Source organism: Lampetra fluviatilis, chromosome 56 (assembly GCF_964198595.1).
Source record: "Lampetra fluviatilis chromosome 56, kcLamFluv1.1, whole genome shotgun sequence".
Taxonomy (NCBI): Eukaryota; Metazoa; Chordata; class Hyperoartia; order Petromyzontiformes; family Petromyzontidae; genus Lampetra; species Lampetra fluviatilis.
Genome location: NC_136330.1, coordinates 1,474,189 through 1,489,560, shown reverse-complemented (window position 1 = coordinate 1,489,560; position 15,372 = coordinate 1,474,189). Strand labels below are relative to the sequence as shown.

The 15,372-nt window shown below is 52.9% G+C and overlaps 1 protein-coding gene across 1 annotated transcript in view; it reads right to left on the bottom strand.

Annotated features, from left to right (window-relative positions):
• Positions 1 to 3,066: 3,066 nt before the first annotated feature.
• The window catches only part of LOC144950120 (unconventional myosin-XVI-like), a 79,421-nt gene continuing 67,115 nt past the window's right edge, over positions 3,067 to 15,372 (bottom strand). The window contains exons 16-17 of the mRNA XM_078880181.1: positions 14,429 to 14,574; positions 3,067 to 5,374 (exon numbers count right to left, since the gene is read on the bottom strand). Coding sequence (XP_078736307.1) covers positions 4,925 to 5,374; positions 14,429 to 14,574 — 596 coding nt within the window. The 3' untranslated portion in view covers positions 3,067 to 4,924. The remainder of the gene's footprint in view (positions 5,375 to 14,428; positions 14,575 to 15,372) is intronic.

Below are 15,372 nucleotides of genomic sequence, written 5' to 3'. Positions count from 1 at the left end.
GCACGGTTGGCTACGTACGGTGAGAAAGAAGTTCAACGTATACGCACATCCTTTGCATCGATGCGGACGAGTTAGAGTCGCCACGTTGTGTAACATGCACGCGCGGCGTGCGCCGTGGGGTTCGTGCGACTCGTTACAGGCAGAGGAAGCGATGCGCCCACTCGCTGCTGCTGCTGCTGCTGCTTCTGGCGTTAGTTTGAGGTTTGTACCCAGCCCGTAGCAGGAGTTGTAATTGAAACGCAACCCGGGGGATTCCGTCAGCCCCTTTGCAGTGAAACTGGCTGGTGACTCAGCGGACACAGCGACGTCGCGTGCCGCTTCACGAGGGGGTGGATACGATTGGTACCACTTTGAACAGGACCCAACACTGATTTCCTTGCCCCGTGGACAGACTCGCCGTCGTCATAGAAATGTGGAATTTCCATCGCTGGCATAGAGCTGTAACACGGGAGATGGGCACCCGCAGCATTGCTCATTTGAGCAGGAAATCGCTTTAACTTGAGCTGAAACCAACAGGCAACTTGATCAGCAGCCTGCCCTTTATGGGGGAGGAGGTATTGCTTAGTAGAGACTGTTCTGTCAAGCTATTGGCTAAATACCTAGAGGAATAGAGCTTTGGATGGCCAAGAGAGGAAATGTGATAAATCCCCACCTGGTTAATGCGTTTCTGAATCGCTGCGGATCGTAAGCCTCTTTGCCAAGGCAGGGGAGAGAGAAATCCTTCATTTGCAAAAACGTGTGAATTGATGAGGAACCGGGAGGACGGCTCGTTCTGCATTGCGCAGAGCGAGAGCGGCACAGAGGGAGAGGGAAGAGAGAGAGAAAGAGAGACAGGGAGATGGGGGGGAGAGAGGGGGGAGAGATAAGAGAGGGAAAGACAGGGAGAGGGGGGAGAGAGTGGGAGAGGGAAGAGAGAGAGCAGAACGAGAGAGAGAGCGAGAGAGTGAGCGAGAGAGTGAGCGAAAGGTGGGGGTTTACATAAAGCAAAGTTAAAACAAAATTACGAAATGATGAACGAAGCAAAGTGCCGACTACACCGAGCATCTTCTTGTTTCCACTGATCGTAAAACAGGGGGAAGAGAGTGGGGGAGGGGAGAGAGGGAGAGACAGGGAGACGGGGGGGAGACAGGGAGAGGGAAGAGACGGAGAGATAGGGAGAAGGAAAGGGGGGAGAGAGTGGGAGAGGGAAGAGAGGGATAGAGTGAGCGAGGGAGTGAGCGAGAGGGGGGGGGGGGGTACATAAAGCAAAGATACAAAAAACGAAATGATGAACGAAGCAAAGTGCCGACTACATCGAGCATCTTCTTGTTTCCACTGATCGTAAAAAGAAAAGAAAAAAAAAGAGAGTGGGAGAGGGAAGAGAGGCAGAGACAGGGAGATGGGAGGGAGCGTGACAGAGAGGGAGAGTGCGAGGGGAATCTGAAGCAGCCGGCGAGTTTCTCACGAGGTAGACGCGAGCTCTTGCCTTGTCCGGAGACGATGAGCACGAAGAGATTTGCGAGCGAGGACGCAGCAGCAGCAGTAGCGGCTGGGGCGGCGGCGGCCGCAGTGCAACGGCCGCGTGTTCGACTCGCTGGGGAACTCGGGGTGTAGGCGGACACGCCAGAAAGGTCGGATTCGTGAGCGTAAATATGTCAGTTACATAATCATCGCATTGGTGCAAGAACAGGCTTGCTGGTCGTCAAAAGCGTCGAGCAAACTGGCCGTGCACATTTGGCTGTCAACCCCTTATCAGTGCCCCTACATTATTACGGACCGATTCGGACAGTGTTTGTCATCCGCGTGCCCCTTTATAAATCTCAGCGTTCATCCGACAAAGTCCCATCACAAGGGAGAAATACAAATAGGACGAAATCATTTTTGTCGCCCGTATTGAAACGGCTGTCCGCCGTATGGACCTGAAACCTCAATTTCCCTGTACAAGACTACGGGGTAAAAACCGCGTGGGTCGACAGCCACGCAGAAGTAAGCGAACGTACGCGGGATTCAGAATATACACTGCTGTGCGACCAGGTGGGATTTGTGAAACGTGCGTTATAACACGCACGGTGGAGCCGTGCGTGTGTATACCACAGCGCGTGCGCGGGTTGTGCTTCGGCCAGGGCGAATACGCGGCGGTCGGATACGCGACGTTGCGCCGTGCAGGACAGCGCGACGGGTCGTCATCGGCTACTGGTCCGCAATAAAATCGGCGCTTTTGAGGCTCGTGAGTTATTTCCATACAAGTCCAGGACGTCAATGATAATACAACTAAAACACTCCCTCCACTTTTCCCCCAACCGTGCCATCAGAGACATGCCACTGGTAGCTCAGTGGCAGTGTAACGCATGCGACACTGTGCAAGAGTGCGGCCCGTGGAAGGAGATGCCACAGAACTGCTTCCAAAGTCTCTTCAAGTGACCTTTTATCCACACGATGGGGCACTGGATGTCGCCACACTATAGAGAAAGAAGCGTGAAAAAAATTAAGAAAATAAAGCGAAAGAAGCTCAGCACAGCCAAAGCAACAATTTTAATTGTCAGAACCGGAATTTGGCAAAAACAAAACAAATCTAATCAACTGTGTTTTTGCGTGTGTACTTTTGTGAGCAAGTCGAGTTTCAGGAACTCGCTAAGCATGAGCCGCGACTTCACTCACGGGTCACTCGGAGCCAGCACCTCGGTGGTGACCGCCGGGTCGTCAAGGCGTCGTCCGTTCTTCACTCGCAATGCGAGGGCAGAAACAATCACATTGTGTGGACTGGACTTTAAATATATTTCATTTTTTATAATTGGCCAATGGCGCTTCTTCATGGACCATTAATGGAGAGGCCAGAAAGATAAGTGTATAATAATAAATGTTTGAGAATGCACTTTACACCGTGGGGCCTGAATTTTATTTTTAAAACGTTTTCTGATGACCAGTTTTTATCTTAAATTGGTATATGAATATTTACTGACGAGCTACTGTTCGGCAACTATTGATGTGCTAATATTCACATAAAACCAACTGGTCATTCGAATACATTAGAAAAGAAAATGAACATGCAGTCTAAACCAACTCCAATCGTCCACTCTCTCTCTCCCTCTGTGGCCTATGTCGTTGTTTTGTTTGTTGAGTGTGCTTGTGCATCACTGCCAATACAGCAGGAATGTTGTTTACCCCGAGTATTGCCTGATCAAACCGCTCTCTCGTGACTTGTTGCTGTGATCAGTCTCTCAAACTTCTCTCAATCCGAGCTCAGCATCCATTCTGTTTAAACTAAAGGGGTGGGGTGAGGGGATGCCCACTTCTTTTAATATCGCGCGTCACTTCAGTCACTTACCTTCACGTTCAAAATGGTGAAAATGCTCTCGTTCAATAGCGACACACATTTATTCCCACCGTGTTCGCCCAGTGGCTCGCCGAGCTACATTGGCATCCGGTTGCCGAACGAATACGTCATGAGGTCGCACTCATTACACACACACACGGAACAAAGTGCCCGCCACAAATGAACCACAGTACCTCGCTGATCTCGCCAAGGAGCATAAACCACCATCACGCGAACTCCGCTCATCCTCGCAGCAGCGGCGGCGGCTTTTGGCTGACAGCCGTTGGACAAAGACGGTCGCCGCATCGCGCGGCGCTTTCAGATGCGCTGCTGCGGCCGTCTGGAACGCTCTTCCTTCCGATATTAGGAAGCCACTGGAGCTACGCGCTTTTAGATCATCAAGATTGACAAACTCATTTCTTTAGAAACTGCTTTTTGTGTTTAGTTTGTTGGCCTTCTCCCGCACCTCCGATTAGCGCCGTTGGCTACGTAGCGGTGCCCGAAAGAAGTTCAACGTGCTTATGTACATTATTGTTATTACACACACACAACGGTACCTCTCAATAATAAGTCACTGCACGTTCACAGGAGACACACAGCTAAAGGAGGGGGGGGGTGGGGGGGGGTAAGTGAGGAGTGACGTGGCTCAGGTGGGGGGAAGGAGGAGGGAGGGGGGGGCGCTCTCGTGAAGCAGGTAGAATTCGTCGCAGCGTTGTCAGCAGTCCCAATGTGCAGGAGAACGGTGGGCGCGGGGGGTTGCGCGCGCACACGCACACACGCACGCACACAAATGTTCGCATGCCAAGAAAAGAAAATAAGAATTCCGCGCAGAAGAAGCTTGCTAACACCGATTACAAAAATGTCTTACAGCACAGCTGCTTTTGTACATAAAATGAACGTATCAAAATGTGGACGCGAGTGTAAATATATATATACGTGTATTGAACCATGGACCACGGTGTATCAAAATCGTCGGTGGCGGCGCTACCTTATGCAAAACCTTAAATGTAAAAAACAAAAGTGATATGCGTTCAAAAGTCCCTCTGTAAAATCCCACAGACCAAATAAACCCAAGAGCGCTGCGTGGAATATTACAAAGGTTTGTGTGCACGGGGACCAATACATCGTCCGCAATACTTTTTGTTTAAAGATATTTGTTTTTTTTTATACACTCAATTGCATATTTGTAGTAAACTAGATAATAAATAAATTAAACCGAACCTGAATTTGAAAAATCCATCATGACGTTACAATGACCGACGCACGATCGCTTTTTTAAAGACCCCCCCACCCACCACCAACCCACGGCTTTGACAAGAGCACATTTCAATTTGTACAGCGGAGAAGCGCCACAGGGACGGCACCTCGAGCTGGCCGAGCCGGCAGGAGACGCTCGCTCCACACTGCCCGGCCCAGGGGAGTCGAAAATCACGGTCTCACGCACCGCCACGACACCCAAGCACGGTGCCCTCCCTCGGCACTGGCGAGCGCCACGCCGTCCCAGACGTGGCCGCTAGCGTCCACTTTCCCCGTCGGAGAAAACTGCGGCGGCTGCGGCGATGGCCGGCGGCGCGCAAAGACAAAAAGTTACGAGGGGTCCACTCCCTTCGCGGCCCCGCGACCGCTCGGCGGTCACATGGCGGTATCCCACACTCCCTTGCGCTGCTTCTGCAGCTGCTGCTGCTGCACCTTGGCGGTGGCGGCAGCGGCGGCAGTGGCACGACCCTCCCCCGCCTTGCCGACTCCGTTCTCGATGGGCGGTCCGGGCTCGGCCGAGCCGTCGCGAGGTCGCGGGGCGCGGGCCGCTCCGACGTCCACGCGCACGACGCCGGCCGCGACGGGGGCGGCGGCGGCGGGGTGCGGGGTCGGCGGCCCTCCGTTCTCCGAGGGCCCGTTGAGGTGGGGGCCCGGCTCGACGCGGGCGCCCAGGGAGCCCTGCTTGCGCAGCACGGCGGGCAGCGTGCCCGGAGACGCGGACGCCTCGGCGGGCGGGCAGGGCTCCTCGCAGAGACGTCGCCGCCACTCCAGCACCTCGCGCAGCGCCGCCTGGTCCCGCTCCGTGCTCAGCTGCTGCCACATCTGCTGGCCCACACAGGATTCCAGTCAGACTCCACGTCGACACCATCAAATCGCGACGCTGAATCGCGAAAGTTCGCCAAATCACCAGAGTGGTAAATCCTTCACACCACCCCGCACCCCCCCCCCCCCGATGACGCTGACGACGGTGATGGCGATGATGTTGGTGATGTCGAACCATGATCTTGCGACCTGGAAGTCTACTGCCCAACCAAGTCAACTATATCTCCTGCCCAGAGTGCAGACACAGAACAGTGAGCTCGAGGAACGCCACATCACGCATTGTGATATTCGACTGACGATGGTCCTGTCATGCGGCCGCAGCATTAGATGACGAAGACAACGACGATGTGGATTCATCGATGAACAATTGATGATCGCGACAATGATGACGGCCGACGACGATGCCGACCTGTGAATGGCAATGATGATGCCGTCAATCTGATATTGTGAACTTCAGGTGTGATTTCCGCCTGCGCCGAGCATGAAGGCGCCGCAACGTGGACTCGAGTAAAACGAGACACCAAAGTGACATCGCAACTTATCGTCTCGGATGGCACCACTAAATAGCACAATTAATGGCAGGTGGATATTTCAATGGCGGGGGGGGGGGGGGTAACATGACCCCTGTGGAGTTGAAGCCCCATCCAATTCATGTCACAGGCCATTGTGTTCCGTTTGCTGGTAATAACTGCAATGTATTAATTATAGCTCTCCTTGATTTTCCACAGTCAGTGTTCCGGTACCCTTGGGATCCGACCCCTGGGCTCATTATTTGCACTGCCGCTGCCGCTGTTGCGATGTTTTTTGTTGTTTGTTTTTGTTACGGAGGCGGCATTCACGGCTTGGCAGCAGGACACAGGGTGCTGGCAGCAGGAGGGGGCTAGGGGGCTCTCGTGGCCCACGGGAGGCACCAGAGCCAGCGGTGAGCGAGAGTCACAGCGCCGTGTCCCAGACAACTCTCACCAACAAATTGCTCGCGCAACTCACAAAAAAAATAAAAGCAAATCGGTCCAGTTTGCAGCCTCGGTCGCGATTCCCACGGTTTACGGGTGGGTACAGCAATAACACTTTTCTCAGGTACACATCCGAGCCGAGCCAGCGTAGGGCCGATCCTCGCAAGACATCTAAATCTGGCTCGAGGGGGCCAAGCAGGGCCAGGAGTGGGGGGCAGGGCTGATGACGAGCGCGTTCGCGTACGACGTCAGCAGTAGCACGTCTCCTCGCATTTCTGCAGTGGAAAATCAACCCGCGCTGGGCTGGCTTGAATGTGCCATTCATTGGAAGAGAGCACACGCGAAAAAGAGCAATCAGCAACAGCAACGAGCTACTTAAATGCTGTGCATCGGTCACCAACACACAATTCATGCTGCTGAAGCAGTAACAAATTGACACGTTTGTTCACCACGTGACAACTTTCTGAACTGGCTGTGTCGGGCGGTTGAGGGGATGCACGACACACTTCGGAATTGTATTCACGCGATCTGCCCCAAAAGTCAATCATGAACCACAACATCGGTCGCGAAAGCCAATCTTTCAAATCTATTTTCCATCCTTACAACCTTTTTAATGGATGGCGAACATTGATAAAAGATATTTCTGAAAGTGGCATTTCAATAATGAAGGTAGCACCATTTGTCTCTCAGGTTCACACTTGCAGAGGAGACTGGCGAAACGTGAGCGACCCGTGGGAATTGAACCACAAACGAGAGTGAAATCGGCTCAGAGGCACACATGATGATGGGATACTATTATAACAGTTCACTATACTATAAGACAGTACACTATACTATTATAACAGTATATTATACTATTATAACAGTACACTTTACTATTGTAACAGTATATTATACTATTAGAACAGTTCGCAATACGATTATAACAGTATACTAGTATAATATAATATTATTTATTATAACAGTACACTATACTATTGTAATGCGGGCGAAAGCGACCTTCCGGATGTGACGTCACGAGGAGGCGGAGCCAGGTGACGTGGGTGAAAGGTAGGGGGTCCTTAAGCGGGTAAACCGGAAGGAGAAGGCAGTCGGGGTGTGAATGGAAAGGTGTGGGGCCACGCGGGCGTACGAGCCGAGGGGGCACCGTCAGAAGCGGGAGCCAACCCTGGGAACAGTAGGGAGCTACTGGGAGGTGTAAAGCTGCAGATAGAGATAGGCAGTAAGGCTGTGTGTGAGGAGCAGCGGGGACAAGGGGGCGCCGGAGAGACTCCTCACGGACCAGGGCCGAAATTTCTCTTCTAAATTATTGGCTGAAGTGTGCGCAGGCCTTGGGACTAAGAAGATACGGACATCTCCATACCATCCGCAGACGGATGGTATGGTTGAGCGGCTGAACAGGACATTGTCTGCCATGCTTTGCCATACTGTGAGTGAACAGCAATCGGATTGGGATCTGCACATCCCCGGAGTGCTTTCGGCGTACAGGATGACGCCCCATGCGGCTACAGGGTATTCGCCGTTTTACCTTATGTATGGTCGGGAAAACGTGCCTCCGGTGGATGTGCAATTGGGTACTGGGGTGAAGGGACCTCGTAAACCACTCCCTGAATACATTCAGGACACGGTTCGCCGGGTTACGGAGGCGCGGGAAAACGCCCGCGTGGCTACGGCCAAAGCCCAGGCCCGGAACGAGCGGTATGCTCGGCGGTCTGAGGGGGAGTGCCCCTGGAAGGTGGGAGACCTGGCCAGGCTCCATTGCCCGCAGGTGCGGCCGGGGACCTCTCCTAAATTGCACAAACCTTGGCATGGTCCTGTGCGCCTCATTGAGGTTCCCAATCCACAGTCGGCGCGCGTTCAGTTTGGTTCTCGCCGTTGGTTTGTTCATACGTCGCGGTTGAAACCATATGTTGCTCCCCTACGTGATGCGTCATCTCCCAATGTTGCCTTGCCGGGGTCTGTTGCTGCTGACTCTGACTCTTCCCCGCCTGCGTCCATTGATCTTGCTAGAGCGCCTGTCGTACCTGTTCCAGACAGGCCGACCGTGACACCGCGGGGGAGGAGTGGGCCTGCTCGGAGGGCGCCTGCCAAGGCTGCGGGACCTTCAAGCCCGGCGACCCTTCCGACCCCGCTGCAGGCGCATTCGCCGAATATGACCAAGACTGATTCGTCAGGGACACGAGATGTCGGTGGACTTCCAATCGCAGCAGGGGAATTACCCCCTGTCATTTCTCGTGTTCCATCGCGTCCCCGTTCTACAAGTGGGCCGCCGACCGTCCGGGACGGGCCGGCGACCCGCACTCGTTCCAAATCGCTTACGTTTCGTTGATTGTATGTTGTTATTGTTCTTGTTCTTGCCGTCGTATTTATCGCATGCTTTCGTACGTTCGTCGATGTTACTTGTGTGTTGTTCTTGTTGTTATATTGCATGCTTAGTGTCCTTTAAGGGGGAAGGTCGGTTCACCGCATTACGCTTTGGTGTTGTTCAGCCGAGGTCGGCTGGGTTTTTTCTATGGGGGAGGGTGGTGTAATGCGGGCGAAAGCGACCTTCCGGATGTGACGTCACGAGGAGGCGGAGCCAGGTGACGTGGGTGAAAGGTAGGGGGTCCTTAAGCGGGTAAACCGGAAGGAGAAGGCAGTCGGGGTGTGAATGGAAAGGTGTGGGGCCACGCGGGCGTACGAGCCGAGGGGGCACCGTCAGAAGCGGGAGCCAACCCTGGGAACAGTAGGGAGCTACTGGGAGGTGTAAAGCTGCAGATAGAGATAGGCAGTAAGGCTGTGTGTGAGGAGCAGCGGGGTGGCTGCCAGGAGTCGCAGGAGCGACGAGAAGGCGAGACAGCACGAGGCCGTCAGAGCTGCAGCAGGAACAGCCAAGGGAGCTGTGTGAGAGTACAGCAGCGGAGCTGCTGTGGGGCTGCAAGAGCGACAAGAACAGCAGCGGGGCTGCTGATGTGGACTGGAGTGACATCGGAACCAGCACAGAGAGAATAAGAGAGACAGCCGTGTGGGGACGCAGTACGGACCGAATAAAGGACACTGAGCCAGATATCGTGGTCAAGTCTTTTATTACACTATTATAATAGTATACTCGTATAGTATACTGTTAGATATACTATTAAACTCGCATAATATTCAACTGCCATATGAAACAAGCAAATGAGACTCACCCTCGGCTCAAGTTCTAATCCCGGTTAAACAAAATAAACTTGAACACTGAAAACGAAACACCTATTCGGTATCGTGTTCACATCGTTCCCAAAGTGCGCGCGCACACAAACACGCAGCGCGTAATGTAACGTGTCAACGGTGGCGCAATAGAAACCAAGTACAAAAAAAAAACCGCTAACACCGTGCTTAATAGCAATGTTTCTATTTTTATACTCTTAATTATTTAACATTTTTCCAGGTAAGGCACACTGAGGATTACAGATCTTTATCAGAAGCGATCTGGCCATCAATGACAGCTCAACAAAGTGGCTTATCGAGTGGAAATTTATGGCAGCCAGATATATGTATGTTGAACTTCTTTCGTACCGTACGTAGCTAACCGCGACAATCAGAGATACCCTAAACGCACGTCGATTAGAAATGTGGAGGGAAAAACCGGAGGACCCAGAGATAAATCCACACGACCACGGGGAGAGAGACACACGAACTCCAAATATACAGCAGCAGGCGTCAGGGTCGGGATCGAACCCACGACCTCCCGTACACCAAGCGAGGTCGTTAACATCTCGCCACGGCGGCGCGTTCGTGTACACGAACCATAAATACTGCGCGCCGACTCCTGCACAGTGGACGTTGGTAAAGATCGCGTGACGTTATTCGAACGTTGGTCAAACAGAAGGAAAAAAAAACTGGAGGCAGAACAAAATGACCGTCCGCTGTCGTGAGTAGCACCGGCGATTTCTGCAAGAGCGGAATTAAACACGGTTTTCAGTGCGACCATGTCTAATTTGATCACATCACTCAATTGTGATAAAACCCACACGGGGACATTGTGCGCTACTGGCAGTAGGCAGCGGTGCTTGCGCTCCACCCCTCCCTTCACCCCCCCCCCCCCCCACGGAGCGCTCACTCGCTGCTACGACATTTGGTTGGGCACGACAGCAGCGCGGGTCAGCGCGACCGTGTTAGCAGCGAGCGGCACAGCGAGCGAGAGTGGGCGGCTTTCTCCCCGGGGGAGGCGTGGGGCTTTGCCGGCGTGGGACGCTCTAAGAACGGAGTGGGGTGGGGGGCACTGCCGCCCCGTGATGTCGCAGGCGAGGCCCCGGTAGGGTCACCGAGATAACTGCGGCTTATTGTACGACGCAAGCTTCGTGATAGTCGTGCCCGGCGATTCATTCAGCCGGAAGAGTCCGGAACGCTGTTCCAAACATTATTTTAGCCACGCCACGCCACGCATAAATCTCACCTTATTTCTGCATTGAAACCTGTTCAGAGGATTGTCAGAACATAGGACTACAACATTATTTACTGTAACCTTATGCCGATAAACCCTACTCCATCCAAGCCAGCCACTTGCGGCGTTCTGGAAAATAGAGTGAAAAATGAAGCCCTAATCTTGTTGGTAATTTTGCTAATAAATAAAAAATTTCGTTATTATCAAAACCACGTGAGAATTCACCGTGAATCAGTGCATCTGTGACCAAGGGAGACCTGGATCACGTGCATGGTGGAACGGACAGCGCGAGCAGTGAGAGCAGCACCAAAGAGGGAGCGACCGCCCATTGAAATAGCAAAGGCGTATCCCAGGGGGATGCAGGCTTAGAAGGCAGTGGTTGTTGACGCAAAGAGAAATTGTGCCATCTTCTGTAACTTATACGTCATTAAAGATCCCGCGCACACAATGAGGGAGGCACACTCTCTGTCACAGCTCAATGGTGCACAATGTAAGCGTCACCTCGCCACGATTACTTTCTACCACCGAACCCAGGGCCGTCGTTGGCGTGGACTGGCGATGTCAAGCATCGTCGTGAGCAAAGGCACGCAAGTGCATCGACTTGTTTCGGAATTGTCAAAGTGGCAACGACAGATGGTGAGCCCTATTAACTTAACTTCTGGATCTTGGGTAGAAGGTAAATGCGCAGCCACTGCAATTGCTTGCTCATGCCACTGCAGGTGGAATGGCCCCCACTGGGTGTCTCAGCAGTGCTGGCTCAGTATGTACGCTGACGTGAGTATCATTTGTCTCCTCAGCCACCCAGCTACTCTGGATACCTCGATGGCGCAGGTGATGGGTGCGATGAAAAGAGCCTTTGTCTCATGGAGATTGTGGAGGTAGGAGGGGAGTGGTAGGGCGCTGCGCCACGAACTCGGCGACTCGAGTGCGATTCCCGCTCACGGTCTACATCAGTGATAATTATTTGAACCGCTCCTGGGCTTCCCCTAGGTCTACTCAGGCTTAAATGTGTACCAAATTTGGTGTGTAAACATCGCCGGTAAGGACACAAAGGCGGTCGGGCGTGGTGCTGGCCAGCCACCCCGTGCCGGCCTTCATAGGTGCTCGTTAACAGCACTTGCCTCAACAGTCAGTGAAGGCTATACGGGGGACCTTTGCCTTTGTCTTTTGTACCGTTGGGTGTGAGTGCCTCTAACAAGCACGGTGACAGGTACAAAACAATATTTACCCTTGGGTTAATCTGACCCAGAGTCTTGGCAACTATGTAGTCAAACACAATTTGAAGTCATTACATGATGCAAATTACCGAAGGATTTGTACTACGATGACGTTTTTACTGCATAAGTATTTTTTTTAAGTGGGGCAGGCGCGGGTGTAGGGGGATGATGTTATAAGTCAAAACGGAAGAAACGAAAATGAATGCAAAGCAGAATAGGGGCAAGGTTCGTGAGCGGCATTAATCTCCGCTTTGCTAAGTTGCGCGGGCATTTTTTTTTCATATTGCAGAATTAAACAAAAATCAAACAAACAAAACCCAAAAAAGCCACCGTCAGCTTTTTCCGCGTCAAATGTTCGGCCACGCGGCATCAGGACACACGAGGCTGTAATTATACCAGGGTTGATACAAATGAGCTGTCACGCATCAAAACCGATGGTTAATAAGGAACATTTAGATATAATATATAATATACATACCTGGCGTAATGACAATGTAGAACCAGACGAGACAGACACCGAAGAGACATCTAGATAAATAAATAAAACTCTGAAGACGCTTAAACTACAGCCACAACTTGACAAGAGGGAGTAATTGAGAACTCAATGGGGATGACCCGAATCAGCGGACACATTTTGACTTTTGCAGCCTTATTTTAAAAAGTAGCAAGAGCCATGCTGGGCATAAGCCTAATTTAAAACTGTCGCTTTAAGCAACATTTTTATGACGTGGCACTGAATAAGATTAAATAACAGGGGGGGGGGGGGGTGGGTACACGTCCTGCTGAAAAAAATGAGGTGTCATTTGTGGGAGAATAGGAAAGAAAAACGCTTTCCCAAATGTGGATGGTGGCACTCCTCATTTTAATTGGCACTGAGGAGAGGCAAGGGATTAATGAGGGCCTGGTTGTTCAGGCACGACAGGCACCCGCGAACAGTCGAATAGACTGCGGGCACCGTGACCTGCTGCTTTGACTGGGGTCAAACAACGATAAATGATGCAGGTGGCAGCCTGGGTGGGGTCCGGGCGGGGGACGACGACGACGATGAACGCGGCTTTAAACGAGCGGCCTCGAGCCGAGCCCGGTGGGAATGCGCGCACCTGCCAGGGGAGGCGATCGTGGCACCGGCTATTAACCCCCCGCTCCCCCCGCCGACTGGAGAACAACGAGAGCCCAGGAGTTGAAGGAAGGGGGGAACGAGGCCCCTTCAGCCCCATCTGTCTCGGCACCCTCGTCCCACCCGGGCCACGAACACCGTGTCCCCTACCCCCCCCCCGTCAATGGCAATTAGTGAACAGGCAACTCTCCCCTTCCAAAACTGCCTGCCCGCGTACAGATTCACGCACGCGCGCACGTGTGCACGTGTGCACGTGTGCACGTGTGGGCGTGGGGAGCGGTGGTGTCGCGGTTAGCGCTACGCTGCGCTACAAACCCGGCGACCCGAGTTCGATTCCCGATCATGGCCAACACCGGTGACGATTATTTGTACCGGTCCTGGTCCTCCCCTAGGTCGACTCAGCCTCCAATGAGTACCCGGTGTGGTGTGTAAACATCGTCACTGGGAAGACAAAGGCGGCCCGGCATGGTGTTGGCCACCCACACCCTCGTGTGCTGTGCCGGCCTTCATAGGTGCTCGCTAACAGCACTCGCCCCAACAGTCTGTCATGCCTATATGGGGGATCTTTGTGTGCGTATTGGTCCGGAGGTTCGGGCACTGTAACGAGAACCCACCAGAGTTACATTGTGTGCCACAGCTGACCTCCCCTAGGTTGACTCAGTCCAAGTATACGCCACCTCCTCGATGCCCACGGGAAGGGAATTTTGCACCATCTGTGCCATCCACCAACCCTCCACAGTGCTGGATTAGGGGACGCGAACTGCCACCACGAACAAATAATTAGCTGCATAATTCCCAAGTCATATTCAGGGCCGGATTAACACAGGGGCCATCAGGGGCTCTAACTCAGAGCTTCAGACTTTGAGGGCCCATCAATGAAGGAAATATCCTACTCTATGTTGGTTCAAATACAATGCTGTATCACTTTGATAAAGCCTAGCAGGAAATTGGGCCGTGACACGGCCTTGTGGTAGCGCGTTCACCACCTGAGGTTCATGGTTCGAGTCCGGTGGCTGCCCTGGTTAATACTAGCGACCCGTGTATTTTCTTCCGGTTTACCACAGTGGTTGTCTCACTGCGCTCCGAATCCGATAACGCGAGTTCGATTCCCGCTCGCAGACTACAACGGTGACGGATATCCGAACCGGTCCCGGACGTCCCCTGGGTCGTCTCAGCCATAAATGAGTGCCTGGTGATGTTAAAGCAAAGGCAGTCGAGCATTACATTCTGTCCACACCACCCCGTTGTGGGCCGTGCCGGCCTTTGCAGGCGCTCGCAAGCGGCACTCTCCCCACCAGGCCGTGCAGGCCACAATGTTTGTGCGTGGGGGCGAGTCTGCGGGGGCAGCCTGCCCGTGGCTGGAGCTACCTGCTGTTTGCGAGCAGCCTCGTGCTGGGCGCTGGGGGCCCGGGCGACGGGTGGAGGCGACTGGGTGCTGCCGACGGCGCTTGGCGGCTGCTGCTGCTTCGGCTGTGGAGGACGGCTCCCTGGGGGTGCCTCTGGCCCATTGGGAGCTGTGTGCGTGCGTGTGGGTGGGTGCGTGTGCGTGCGTGTGCGTGTGGGTGGGTGCGTGTGCGTGCGTGTGCGTGCGGGTGCGTGCGTGTGCGTGCGTGTGCGTGCGTGTGCGTGCGGGTGCGTGCGTGTTGGTGCATGTGTGTGGTCATGTGTGAGCATCGGGGAATGGGGAGATGAAGCAACAACAACAACAGTTCCGTGAGAATTGCTTGTTGAAGAAGAACGCGATTTAGTCAAAATTGTGCTGTTGTCTGTTCCTATATTAGGTACACAGAGTACGACACTTAACAATCGTAATTAAGCATCATCGTCAAACCATTCAACACCAACCAAGAATACATCTCCATCAAACTAAACCGAATCACCTTTAAACTCGCAACCCATCACCTTTAAACTCGCAAACCAAACATTTATTTCCTTGGATCTTCCTCCGTCTGCCTCTCTTTCAACGTCTTTTTAAAATGTCTCTCTCTGTATTGGTCTCTCGTCTGCGCCTTCTCTCTCGCTGTCTCCCTGTATCTCGAGGGCCCTGCTCCCCCCACCTGCAAAGGTGTAACACAGAAGTCTCTGCCCATTACCAGAATTCCATTGCTCACCAACCTATGATCACCAACTAATCACTTAATTTTAGTATGAATGGTCTTTAAAAGTATTTTTTCCCACTACAACTTTTGTTACGGGAAATGTATTACACATCCATTCTGTTTGTGCACTGCGTTCGATTTTTTTCTGCAACCCAGTTTTTTAAACTCTGATTTACTATTTGCTTAACCGTCGCGCGTAAGCTGTTATCTGTG